This window comes from Rhinolophus ferrumequinum, chromosome 6 (genome assembly GCF_004115265.2).
Source record: "Rhinolophus ferrumequinum isolate MPI-CBG mRhiFer1 chromosome 6, mRhiFer1_v1.p, whole genome shotgun sequence".
Taxonomy (NCBI): Eukaryota; Metazoa; Chordata; class Mammalia; order Chiroptera; family Rhinolophidae; genus Rhinolophus; species Rhinolophus ferrumequinum.
The window spans coordinates 45,303,874-45,317,399 of NC_046289.1; the positions used below are offsets into that span (position 1 = coordinate 45,303,874).

Here is a 13,526-nt window from a genome sequence, read left to right on the forward strand (position 1 = left end):
GTTTTACACCCACCACTTCCCCAGTCATCTCCCCAGGCTCCCTTTTTCTCTGAGCCAATGTAATGGTGTATACTAGGAAAGAAATGGAGAGTCAAGAGTCCTGCCTCTGGTTCTGATTATAGCAAGGCACTCACTTCTCTGCCCTGGGCCCCAGTTTCTCCATCTTCATGTGTTAGAATGACACACATGGTTTTCCTTAATTGCAACTAAGTGACGTGTGATAAACCATGGCTCAAAGAGACTGAGAGATCTGCTGAAGATCACTAGTTACTAGAGCCAAGCTTTCTGACTCGAAGTTCAGGTTTTTTTCACTATAACAATGAGACACTCAGAGGATCTCAAGCACCCTAGTCCCTTCCCTCGCTACATCGTCTCCTTGAAGGAGCAGGGATTTTTTGCCTGGTTGCTCCTTGCTTCAATTTCAGCGCCTACAACTCAGCCAGGCACAGAGCAGGCACTCAATATATATTTGTTGAATGAAAGAAATGGATGAGTAGAGACACGCTACATACAATTCGTCCTTTAACGTCCAGCAAGTCGCTTGCCCCTTTCTGAATTTTATCTGTGTCCCACACTCCCGCCCAATCTCCTTCCCGCGCCTGGTTCGCTCCTCCGACCACTAGAGGGCACTGTCGTAACGGACCCCACCCAGCAGGGAGCGGCGCCCTTCTTGGCCCCGCTGCGTCTTCTCCGGTCGGAGGATAGGCCGCCAGCAACCGGAAGTTCCGGAGCCGCCGCCGCCGCCGCCGCCGCCGCCGCCGCCGCTGCCGCTGCAGCTTTTTAAGTGCCGTGTTCGCCACCTGGGTTGCCACCGGCGCCGTCACCGAGGAAGTCGCTGCAGCCGGGTCGGGAGTGGAGGCGGCGCGGCATGAAGCGGCGCAGGCCCGCACCGTAGCACGCGCCGGGACGGTCCGGGCGGGGCCGGGGCGGGGAAGGTGCAGTATCCGCCCCCTCTCCTTCCTCTTCGCCCGCGAGGCCTGAACCCCAGTCCACCCAGGCCCCGTCCGCCACACGGAGGGGCCGCCCCTGGCGTTCTCACGGTCAGCCGCTTTGGGGTTTCCCTGGTGCGCCGCTCCTCGCGAGCCAGAGCCGGTGGTCGGGCCCCACTTTCCGGAAGAGGAAGCTGAGGCTTGAAATTCCGAGTCAACCAACGTTCACTAGGAGCCCCCTGAGCGCTGGCCTCCGGACTTCCACGTCCGTTATCTTAATTGAGCCGCGCTGGGGTTGGGAGCCGGGTATTGTCCGGGCTTACCGGTGAGGAAATGGAAGCCCGCAGAGGCGAAGGGATTTGCCTAAAGCCCGACTGTGGCAGATCAGATTTGGACTGAGATTTTCTGGTTTCCCAACTGGTGTTCTTTTCCCGATTCGCTTCAAGTCGATTCCCTCCTTCCCCACTGGTCCCCTCTCATTCTGTTTCACCCACCCGGGACATGGTAGATGTTTTCGTTTTTAAAATCTTTCCTCACACACTTTTCTCCTAAGACTTCTATGACTTGTCGCCCCGCCCCCCCCAACTCCCTTCTCGACATTCTCTGCTTGCTACATCTTTCCTCTGCACTTGGTAGCTTTCAAGATCTTGGCCCGCTCTCGGGTAATGAACTTCTCAGCTAGCTGTGGACCCTGCAGAGTGAAATAGTTAGGCTTCAGTGAGGCTTGGGGAGTATAAGTGGATGACTTTATTTGGCCCTTGAATTAAAAGTTAAGATACATTTCAGTGAGTCCAAATTTAAGAGTCCTGACTGAAGCTATTTTCTAATCCACCATGCTCTTCTCTGAGTGAAGGGCGTAATGCACGGGAAGGTGTCTTGATACCTTTGTACATTTGTTGCGGCACTAGCCTAATTTCACCATTTTTCGTCTCTTTGCCGTTCAGCTTTTCTCGCCACATCTCTCATCACCTGCTTGGGCTAGGAGAGCCCAAAATTAAAACTGATGGCAAAGTAACAGGTGTAATCACAGATCCTCCTTTTAAAAAAAGAATTTTTTTTTTTTTTTTAAGTAAAGCCAGAATTTCAACAACCTTAACGCTTCCTTTTCCAGAAAAGTTACCTTAGTTATTTTCGGAATGTACATGGAAAGGAAAAAAGCATAAGTGGAATGCATTTAAAATGCATAGTACATTCTGGTGAAAATTTTAAGGTGTTAAATGCAAGTTGGTCCTCTTTACACAAAAATGGCGTGATCTATTATTATAGGTTATTCTACTGAGTCTATTTTGTTTCCAACCAGCTCAATATGTCTTATGTAAAATAATGCAAATGTGTTACGTAAAAGAGGAACAGTACCATGCACATAGAAATTTTGTTGATCATCTGTCCTTTTTGAGGATTTGCAATAACCAGTGAATAACCCCACATCTATATGCCTTTTATACTTTTTTAAAGGTTTTCCGTAATTTTCCTTTTAATGTACACCTGGATGTCAGGATTTACACTATTAGGATATATTTTTGAATAAATCGGGCTATACATTTCTGAAACAATATAATTTTATAATTTTAATCTAAAATGCAGATACAAAATAAGCATTACATGTTAACCAAAAAGACTATTTCTGTACCAGTTTTAGGTACTGTGACTTTCTAAATTTAATCTTTTGGCTATATATGATTCATTTTAATAATGATCAACAACCTTGTATCTTATTTTATTATCCCTGGTGAGCAGGATTGGATGGTGAGAAAAGGAAAGACTCCTGTGAGAAGAGAGCAGGATGAGCAGAAGGATCTATGCTTGAAGTTGAATCACTTGAAAAAGATCTCTTTGAATGTGGAAGAGATCTGAGCAGATGAAAATACAATCAGGTAGGCATCAGGGAAGGGCCTTAAGTGAGAGTTAGGTGGGGCAGTGAAATATATGCACCGTGCTGAGAAAATTAGAAAATATGCTAACCCTATTTTCTAATTTTTGAAATTAGAAAACTTGGGTCGCATGTTTTGAGGATGTATTTGTAAGGTTTTGGAAGTCTGGACATTAAATCACTTAGTTACATATTTGTGTAAATTACTAAAATTAGATATCAAGTTATCCTAGGAAATGCAGGATATCCATTTACCATAAACAGAGAAATAGTAGTGTCATCTGAACTAAAATTTGTGTGTTTAGGTGTGTGTGTAGAAAGACAGAGAAATAGTCCAGGGGCGTAGTAAAATTTAGGAATGCCAGATAAATTTGCTTAAGTGCAAGCTAATGCAACTTACATAAGAGATGTCAAGCAAGTTAATGCTAACTCAAGAAGCTGGGCAGTAAGAATACAGAAGTCTGCTTAGCTTCCTGTCCTATTCCCTAGCCCTGTTCTTGGAGATCCAAACTGAATACAGAAGTTGAGAAAAAGGAGTCCATTTGTGTAGCTGCTTCTCTGACTTGTCTCTCACTCCATTAGAAATAAAACTAGATCCACTGACTATTTGATATAAAGTAGGCCTCCACTAGATTTTAGGTGGCCAAACAACCACCACTCTCATGTACTGACACGTAGTAGTGCACTGAATACCAGTTGAGCTAAATGACTTTTTTTATATAAGTTTTATTGGGGAATATTGGGGGACTGTGTTTCTCCAGGGCCCATCAGCTCCAAGTCGTTGTCCTTCAGTCTAGTTGTGGAGGGCGCAGCTCAACTCCAAGTCCAGTCGCTGTTTTCAATCTTTAGTTGCAGGGGGCTCAGCCCACCATCCCATGTGGGAATTGAACCGGCAACCTTGTTGTTGAGAGCTTGCACTCTAACCAACTGAGACATCCGGGTGCTCCCTGAATGACTTTTTTCCCTGTTGAGCTGTTTGGATTTTAATCATTGGTGATAAATGCCCAGTTGTAATAATATTACAAGTTGTACACAATATAAAGATGTAATAACATTACAAGTTATATACTTGATAAAACTGGAATGGCTTTTCTGGCCGCTTTTGCTGTTACATTGAAAATGTTAGTATAGTTCACGTAGCATGAAAAAAGACACTATCCTGACCACACAATTTGGTTCAGTTTACATGTCATAATGCATGCCTGATGGACTAATTTACAGCCCACACCTGCTAATTACTTTTTCTCTGTGGTTGGTAGTTCTTACCGTGGACTTTTGTTAAGCTGTCATATTGAGCTTTAAAAAAGACATTATATTAAATATACAGCCATGTATTGATTGTTGTTCTAGAAGTAGTTAATAGTTATGTGAAATTGGTTGCATAAATGCAATCTTGCAGGTCCACAAGTTTTTGACATTTATTAGTTCAAAAAGAGCAGACTGCCCCAGAATTTCTGTTTATGTTTCTTCTTTCTTGCAATGTCATAAATAATGCATGTCAGAATATCACACAGTGGCTTATAGTAACACTTCTCTGAGACTTTGCTCCTGTTACATTTAACTATTGCAATAGCTAAAGAAAAAATACAGCCTCTTCTGGATTTGTAAAATGAAACATTAATAGATGAAATATTAACACTGTTTGGGGGTTGAACTGGTAAATTGGGATCAGACTTTTATCAAAATATTTATAGAACAAATGTCAGATGTTTTCTGCATCAAATACTTCAACTAAAACCACTTGAAGATAATAATATTTTTCTCCTCGCTTAATCATAGAGTAAAACTTGTATAATCTGTAATAATAGTCACATAAATTCCTTATAGTGTAGAGTTACCAAAAGTGATCTTAAAATAGTGGTGTCTAGGCAAGAGCAGAAGACAGAAAAATTTACTAGCCAGTTAAGTCTTCTTGCTTGCTGTTCCAATGGAAAGGAAACAGTATTTATATTATCTTGGATAAGTGTTCTAGGAAGATTATTACAAGTACATTATTTGCAACAATTTTATTACTGTTCTAATTGCTCATGATTATTTCTGTTAGATGAAGAAATCCACATTTATTAAATGTGTCACCTTTTTTAAGTGCAAAAGCACTTAACTCCCTTGGCACATTTAGCTTCACAATTGACATGTTCTTGGATGGAGCATAGCAGCCAACTGGCATATGGCCTGTTTCCTTCCAGTGTGGGAAAGAAAAAAGGAATTTTGGCAAGAGATACCTAAGGAGAACCTTTTATAAAAGTTCCCAAAGGGATTTATAGTCACTGTGAAATAGATGTGACCTCAATTATTTTTCAAAAAATCTCATTTTCAAACTGAACACAGAGAAGGGGGAGCTATACTTTTCTTACTAGATTTCGTTGCAGCTGTGCTGAAATTTTTTTTTCTTGCCTTCTTGGGGGGTGAAGGTCACTATCAGACTGTCATTCTGATTAATATAAGAGAAGGCAGGCCTGTGAACAACTTCATGTGCTTTTTTTTCCTAGGAAAATGCAACATGGCAGCAGCGATGGAAACAGAACAGCTGGGTGTTGAGATCTTTGAAACTGCAGAGTGTGAGGAGAATATTGAATCACAGGATCGGCCTAAATTGGAGCCGTTTTATGTTGAGCGATACTCCTGGAGTCAGCTTAAAAAGCTGCTTGCTGATACCAGAAAATATCATGGCTACATGATGGCTAAGGCACCACATGATTTTATGTTTGTAAAGAGGAATGATCCAGATGGGCCTCATTCGGACAGAATCTATTACCTTGGTGAGTATGAAGTCACGGTTTCGGAGAAGAAATGCTTTCTTGATTCAGACTAAGAGGCTAGATACAATTGGCACTCATATTTTGGTGAATAAATAAATGAGTCTGATGGTTCCATTAAAGGGGGAAAAACTACTTTGAAAAACTTCAGTTTTGGTGGTCTTTTAATTTTGGTTTGTCCCATTAACTTGATTTTACTAATAGATAACAACTCATGAATTGATCGTGATCTTAGTTTCAAAGTCAAAGTTAAAGATGCCAGAAATTACTTCTTCCTAAAGCTAGTTCAAAATGCCTTTCCTGAGGAGTGGTCACATGAGGAACACAAACCAACCATTGGTTTGTTCCCATCTCAACAGCTACTGCTTTCATTTTTTTTAAACCAAGGTTGCTTTTGGTCTCTTTTTCCTGAATCCATTCACTCCAGATTTAAGGTCTTTAAATTAAATATATTAAACCACTGATTTACTTTTTTGTTTATTAAAGTTTTAAACATTGGCTTCCTCCCAATTATTAAGTATAATTATATAATACTTGTTAACATATGTATAATAAGTATTATATGATTATATTTATATGATACTCCCAATTATATAAACATATATATATTTACACTATACTTATATAATTATTTTTTATTTTTTAAGGAGATATTTCCTGCAGGAGTCAGTAATTATAGATTCATTCTTTTTTAACAATTCCAGAATATTTCATTATATAATTGTGCCATATTTTACTTAGACCTCTCATAATGGACATTTAGATTTTACTATTTTGCTATTAGAAAAGATGAGATAACAGGTACCACTGTATTAGATCATTGTGTACGTGTCTGAATTTATTTGTAGGACTAATTCCAAAGAGAGAAATTACTGGGACAAAAGGTACATGTATTCTGAATTTTGATCGATATTGCCAAATTGCTCCTCCAGTGAGGTTATAGAGTTTATATTCCTATCAGCATTGTATCTGAATATCTACTGGGGGTGCCAAAAAAAGGTATACACGTTTTAAGAGATGTTACCTACGTATTACTTTTCGAAGTTGAATTGAATTATGATAGCAATGTGTGTATGTTGTATGATGTTTGCTCAAAAGATGGCATTAATCAAATGAATGTTAGCGTTACCATCGGACAGGCAGGACAATCAAAGAAAAGGGCGGAAGCACAGTTGTCATTCAATGAGTGCAAGACCATTTTTAAATGGTATTTGAAATTCAAGAACATTGTGGAAGTACAACGACAGTGGAAGTGTGAGTATGCAACAGAACCTCCAACACGCCTAACAATTGGCAGCATTCATGATGAGTTTGAGACGCATGGTACTGTGTGAAGAAATTCAAGTGGCATGCACAGTGATACAAATGGACACTTTGGTCAACGTTGCTCAAGTAGCAGTTTGCCGTAATCAGAAGTGTCTGGAAGCTGATGATAACTACTTTGAGCACCTCTTGTAATTGTGACTTGTATTCATCTTTTGTTGTCAGTATATGTTGCATATTACAATTTTAATACAGTTTTCATCTCTTAAAATGTGTATACATTTTTTTGGCACCCTCTGTATTTCTCCACACTTGTCCCAATAGTTGAGTAATCAAAATTTTTTTCTCTCTCCCAATCTGACTAGTGAACAGCAGTCTCTCATTGTAGTTTTTTTTAATTATTATTATTTTTTTACTTGAAGTATCAGCAGTCTCTCATTGTAGTTTTTTTTAATTATTATTATTTTTTTACTTGAAGTATAATTGATATATGACATACTAGTTTCAGGTGTACCACATAATGATTCAATATTTGTATACATTACAAAATGATCACCACATAAGCCTAGTTAACCTTTGTCTCCTTATGTAGGTTAACAAAAATTTTTTTCTTGTGATGAGAATTTTTAAGATCGACTCTCCTAGCAACTTTCCAATATGCAATATGGTATTATTAAGTATAGTCACCATGCTGTACATTACATCCCCATATCTCATTGTAGTATTAATTTGTATTTCTCTTATGAATGAGGGTGAGCATCTCTTCACATATTTAAAAGACATTTGTATTTCCTTTTCTGTGACCCATTCATTGTCTTTTTTACTGGGTTGTTGGTGTTTTGCTTATTGACTTAAGGCTTTTTTTGTATAATGAGGGGATTAACCCATTGTGGTATTTTCCCCTGAGGTTTAGTTTGTCTTTGCCTTTAGTGACTTTTGCCATATAGATATTTGTGTATTTTTGGGGGGAGGCATATTAGTTCAACTTTTAGTTTTCTGTAATTTTACATCACATCTAGAAAGACTTTCCCAACTCCAAGATTATAGTTTTAAAAATCTTTATATATTTTAGATGTTCTGTTTTATTCCATTGATCTGTCAAATCAAGTGCCAATACTATGATGCTACTGTCACTATTATTATCATAACTCTAGATGTTTTACCATTTGACAGCAATAGTCATCCTTCATCACTCTTTTTCATTCTTTTCTTGACTATTTTTGTTTGCTTGTTTTTCTGTGAGAACTTAAAATTTGTTTGTATAGTGCCTTCTTCCCAATCCTGTTTATACTGTTTAAGATTTATATTTATAAAGTTAGGAAAATTGACGATCTTTAAAATGTTGAGCTGATTTCTAGAAAGTTGTATGCCTTTTCATTTGTACCAGTCTTATATTCATCTGAATTTTAATTTTTTTCTATATAAATCCATTACTTTAAAAAATTTAATTATACTTTGAACATCAATTAATGCTAGTATGTCATCACAATAAGAAAGGTATAAGAAAAGTTTAGGAAAAGAAAGGAATAAAGGAAAATGTGGCTATTTGAGGGCTCATCTCCAGCCTTTGAGAGGGTTAGCATGGAAGTTACCATGATGCCCTTCCATAAACTACCTTCTCTGCCATTATCAGAAACACTAGGCTGAGTATCTGTTCCACCAGAGAGTTTCTTATTCTAACTGTGTGATTTATTTTTTCCTTTCTTAACTCTCTCCTAGCTTTTTTGGAAGTGATATCTTTCTAGCACCTTTTAGGGTAGAAGGGCTTTGTTTTTCTTTGAGTTTTCTTTGGTTCTCATCTTCAAAACCATATTGTGTTTCTATTAGTTCTCTTTTATATATAGCTCATTCTACACTGCTGTGATCTTCCCATTCAGTTATTGCATCGTTTCACAGAATAGACCTGGCTTCTACTGAGTATAGATCTCTTTCCTTCACTCTTCCCCAATAAAGGACAAAGATTTTTGGCCAGTCAGATTCTGCATTGTTTTAATAGGAGTACACTTTCCTTTGAAACTTATTAGTGATTACAGTTATAGGATTCTTATAATGAAGAAAAACTAAAATTTCATTAGACCTATGTATATTTCTAAATAAGTAATGATTCAGAAAAAAAAATTGTTAATTATCTGAAGTCACAAAGCACACTCATTTGGAATCTCATGAGTGTGTTGCCAATTTGTAAGATACTAACAATTTTATGTTTGTTTTGAGAGTGACTAAGATCTGAATATCAAAATGAAACCCTGAACATTTTTCTGTGAAGCCCAGGTTTTATTGAGGAAAATCCTATGGCATATGGCATGTGCATCTCCTTGTTAACATTCATTATGGGTCCCATAGAGTACAAAATTTCACAATATCTAGAAGGCATTATATATTACTACGATTGTAGTAGATCACTATTTTTTAAAATGGTGAAAAATGATTGTTTCTCTTACAGCTATGTCTGGTGAGAACAGAGAAAATACACTGTTTTATTCTGAAATTCCCAAAACCATCAACAAAGCAGCAGTCTTAATGCTCTCTTGGAAGCCTCTTTTGGATCTTTTTCAGGTAGGATTAGACATTGTTATTCCTATGGTTTGGTGTACGTTTTCAGATACGGCATTTATTTAGAAGTAGAAATTCAACTGGGGTTTTATATTTGAGGTAGATATGAATCAAAAGGAATTAAAACATGTTTTTGCATTTATGATCCTTAAATTCCATTTAATTCTTAATCTCTGAAACTAAGGGATTTACAATTCAGATATTTTGAACTGCCTTTCCCTTCTATAAACTTGCTAGTTACGTAATTTTCACATTCGTGAGGGGGAATTGTTTACATGAAAGAACATATTTCCAGAAAGCTTTCTATTTAAATCTTAATTGAATTTGTTGTTCTGATACTTAGTAATAACATTAATGTAAAGGTTAAATAAAGGTACTAAGTTCAGTTTTTGTTTCTAAATAGTATAATTCAATTTATAGAAAAGCAAAGGTTAGGTTTTTTTTCTTTACTTCAATATTTTATATTTAGACAAAATGTAAAGTGGTTGAGAACATCCCAAGAACAAGAGGTTAGTTTGGGTGTGATTGTTTGCTCTTCTGGTTCTCATTTATTATTTTTGCATTGAATATTTCCTTAACTAAAATGTGATATTTCTCTTAGGAATTAAAAAAAGGTAACTTCCATGACAACTAATCATTTTGACTGCAACTATTATCATGGGTGTTGTTTTCATATAGGTTTGTGACTTTTCTTTAAAACAGAAAAACAATTCCTTTTTCTAAGAACAGTGAGTTGAACTAAAATAGTAGTTTTCTCATGGAACAATTGGCAAATTAGTGAGTCAAGCTTTTTGTTTCTAACTTTCATTATGGAATATTCAAATCATACATACAAAAGTAGAATTACATGTGAACTAGTTTCAACAATTATCAAATCTTGGCCATTAGTATTTCACTGTAGTTCTGCCAGTCCCCCTCACAATCCCTACCCTTGACTCCTCAGATTATGTTGAAGCAGATCCCAAATGTGACATTGTGTCATATACTTAAAGTTTAAAAAAAAAAAACAATCACAAAGCATTGTACTGAAATACACACAATATAAAATTTACCAACTTAACCATGCATTAAATACATTAACAGTGTTGTGCAACCATCACCACCTTCCATCCACAGAATTCATCTTGTAAAACTAACTATACCAATTAAACATTAACTTCTCATTACCCCTCCACTGAGCCCCTGGCAACCACCATTATGCTTTCTGTCCTTATGAATACGACTACTCCAGGTACCTCTTATAAATGGAATCATATAGTATTTATCCTTTGTGATTGTCTTACTTCACTTAGCATAATGTCCTTAAGGTGCATCCATGTTGTAGCATGTGTCAGAATATTCTTTTAAAGGTCGAATAATATTTGGTTGTACATATATACCACATTTTGTTTATTCACTTATCCATTAATAGACTTCTGGGTGGCTTCCACCTTTTGGCTGTTGTAAATAATGCTGCTATGAACATATGTATACAAATATCTTTTCATGTCACTGCTTTCAAATTTTTTTTTTAATTAAAGTTTATTGGGGTGACAATTGTTAGTAAAGTTACATAGATTTCAGGTGTACAATTCTGTATTACATCATCTATAAATCCCATTCTGTGTTCACCACCCAGAATCAGTTCTCTTTCCATCACCATGTATTTTGATCCCCTTGCTTTCAGTTCTTGTAGGTATATACCCCAGAAGTGGAATTGCTGGATCTTATTTGAGAAAACACCATACTGTTTTTCCATAGCAACTGCACCATTTTACATTCCCATTAGCAGTGCACAAGAGTTCCAATTGCTTCACATCCTCGCCAACACTATTTTCTAGCTTTTTGTAGCCATCCTATTGAGTGTGAGGTGGTAGCTCATTGTGGTTTTGATTTCCATTTCCCTAATAGTGATAGTAAGCATATTTTCATGTGTTTATTGGCCATTTGTAAATCTTCTTTGGAGAAATACCTGTTCAAGTCCTTTGCCCATTTCTTAATTGGGATGTCTGGGGGTTTTTTGTAGTTTCTTAATAGTGTCCTGTTTCAATACACACCACCAAAAGGATATGTCCAAGTCCTAAAGGTGTCTGAATGTGACCTTATTTAGAAATAGGGTCTTTGCAGATGTAATTAAGGATCTCAAGATAAGATAATCCTGGATTTAGGGTAGGCCCTAAATACAATAATTGGTGTATTTTTTTTATGCAATCTTTTTTTTTTTTAATGGTACATTTTGTGTTATGTATATCACACTTTTGTTTTTTTGTTGTTTTTTTTTTAGATTTTATTGGGGAAGGAGAACAGGACTTTACTGGGGAACAGTGTGTACTTCCAGGACTTTTTTTCCAAGTCAAGTTGTTGTCCTTTCAATCCCAGTTGTGGAGGGTGCCGTTCAGCTTCAAGTTGTTGTCCTTTCAGTCTTAGTTGTGGAGGGCGCAACTCAGCTCCAGGTCCAGTTGCCATTGCTAGTTGCAGGGGGCACAGCCCACCATCCCTTGTGGGAGTTGAACCAGCAACCTTGTGGTTGAGAGGTTGCGCTCCAACCAACTGAGCCATCCGGGAGCTCAGCGGCAGCTCAGCTCAAGGTGCCATGTTCAATTTTAGTTGCAGGGGGCGCTGCCCACCATCTCTTGCAGGACTTGAGGAATCGAACTGGCAACCTTGTGGTTGAGAGCCCGCACCCTCCAACCAAATGAGCCATCTGGGAGGCAGCTCAGCTCAAGGTGCCGTGTTCAATCTTAGTTGCAGGGGGCAGAGCCCACCATCCCTTACAGGACTCGAGTAGTTGAACTGGCAACTTTGTGGTTGAGAGCCCACTGGCCCATGTGGGAATCCAACCGGCCGCCTTCGGAGTTAGGAGCACGGAGCTCCAACCGCCTGAGCCACCAGGCCGGCCCCAATAATTGGTATTTTTATAAGAGAAAGAAGAGGGAGCTTTAAGACAAACAACAGAGGGCGGAGGCCAGGTTAGAGTTCAGTTGCCACAAGCCAAGGAACCCCTGGAGCCACCAGAAGCTGGAAGAGGCAGGGAAGTATTTTTCCGTAGAGCCTTTGGAGGAAGCCTGGCCCTGCCGACACCTTAATTTTGGGCTTCTGTCCTCCAGAACTATGAGAGAATAAATTTCTGTTGTTTTCAGCCACCAAGTTTGTGGTCATTTATTATAGCAGCACTAAGAAACTAATACATGTCCTTTGATGCACAAAGTTTTAAATTTTGATGAAGTCCAGTCGATCTACTTTCTTTGATTGCTTATGCTTTTGGTTTCATAGCTAAGAAACTGTTGCTTAAGCCAAGATCATGCAGATTTTCATCTGTTTTCTTATATAAGAGTTCATAGTTTTAGCTCTTACAGTTAAGTCTTTGATCCATTTTGAGTTAACTTTGTATATAGTGTGAGATAGGGGTCCAAATTAATTCTTTTCCTTATGGAATCCAGTTATCCTAGCACCATTTTGAAAGGCTATTTTTTACCCATAGAGTGGCCTTAGCACCCTTGTTGAAAGTCAATTGACCATAAATATATCGATTTATTTCTGGACTCTCAATTCTATTCAGTGGCCTACATGTCTATCCATATGCCAGTACCGTGCTGTCTTGATTAATGTAGCTTTGTACTAACTTTTGAAATTAGAAAATGAGAGTCCTCCAACATAGTTCTTTTTTTTCAAGGTGGTTTTGAAATTTCATAGGAATATTATTAAGATCATCTTATCCATATCTGCAAAAAAGGCAGTTGTATTGGATCTCTAGATCAATCTGGAGTGTATTGCCATCTTTATCATCTTAAGTCTTCCAATCCATAGACGCGGGCTGTCTTTCCACTTATTCATATCTTTTTAAATGTTTTCAACACTGTTTTATAGTGTTCTGTATACAAGTCGAGCACTTGATTAAATTTATTCCTCAGTATTTTATTCTTTTTGATGGTATTTTAAATGGAGTTTTTAAATTTTATTTTCAGACTGTTCATTACTAATGTACAGAAATGCAGCTGATATTTGTATATTGATCTTGTATCCTGCAACTTTGCTGAACTCATTTATTAGCTCTATTTTTTTTTTTAAGATCTTTGAGGGTTTTCTATATATATGATATTTTGTCTGTGAATAGAGGTAGTTTTCCTTCTTCCTTTCCAGCCTGGAAGCTTTTTTATTTTTTGCCTAATTGCTCTG

At 37.6% G+C, this 13,526-nt stretch overlaps 1 protein-coding gene across 5 annotated transcripts in view; it reads left to right on the forward strand.

The window, feature by feature from the left end:
* The first annotated feature begins 737 nt into the window (after window positions 1-737).
* DPP8 (dipeptidyl peptidase 8) overlaps window positions 738-13,526 on the forward strand; it is a 52,486-nt gene continuing 39,697 nt past the window's right edge. For 3 of the 5 annotated variants that reach the window (XR_004423198.1, XM_033107982.1, XM_033107985.1), the window contains exons 1-4: window positions 738-935; window positions 2,667-2,803; window positions 5,289-5,558; window positions 9,262-9,374. Coding sequence is in view for 4 of the 5 variants with exons in the window: in XM_033107982.1 (XP_032963873.1) it covers window positions 2,767-2,803; window positions 5,289-5,558; window positions 9,262-9,374 (420 nt within the window). In the remaining variant the exon portion in view is untranslated. Of the gene's footprint in view, window positions 1,041-1,099; window positions 1,255-2,666; window positions 2,804-5,288; window positions 5,559-9,261; window positions 9,375-13,526 lie in introns of those variants that run through there. The other 2 variants (XM_033107983.1, XM_033107984.1) reach the window with 2 other exon arrangements.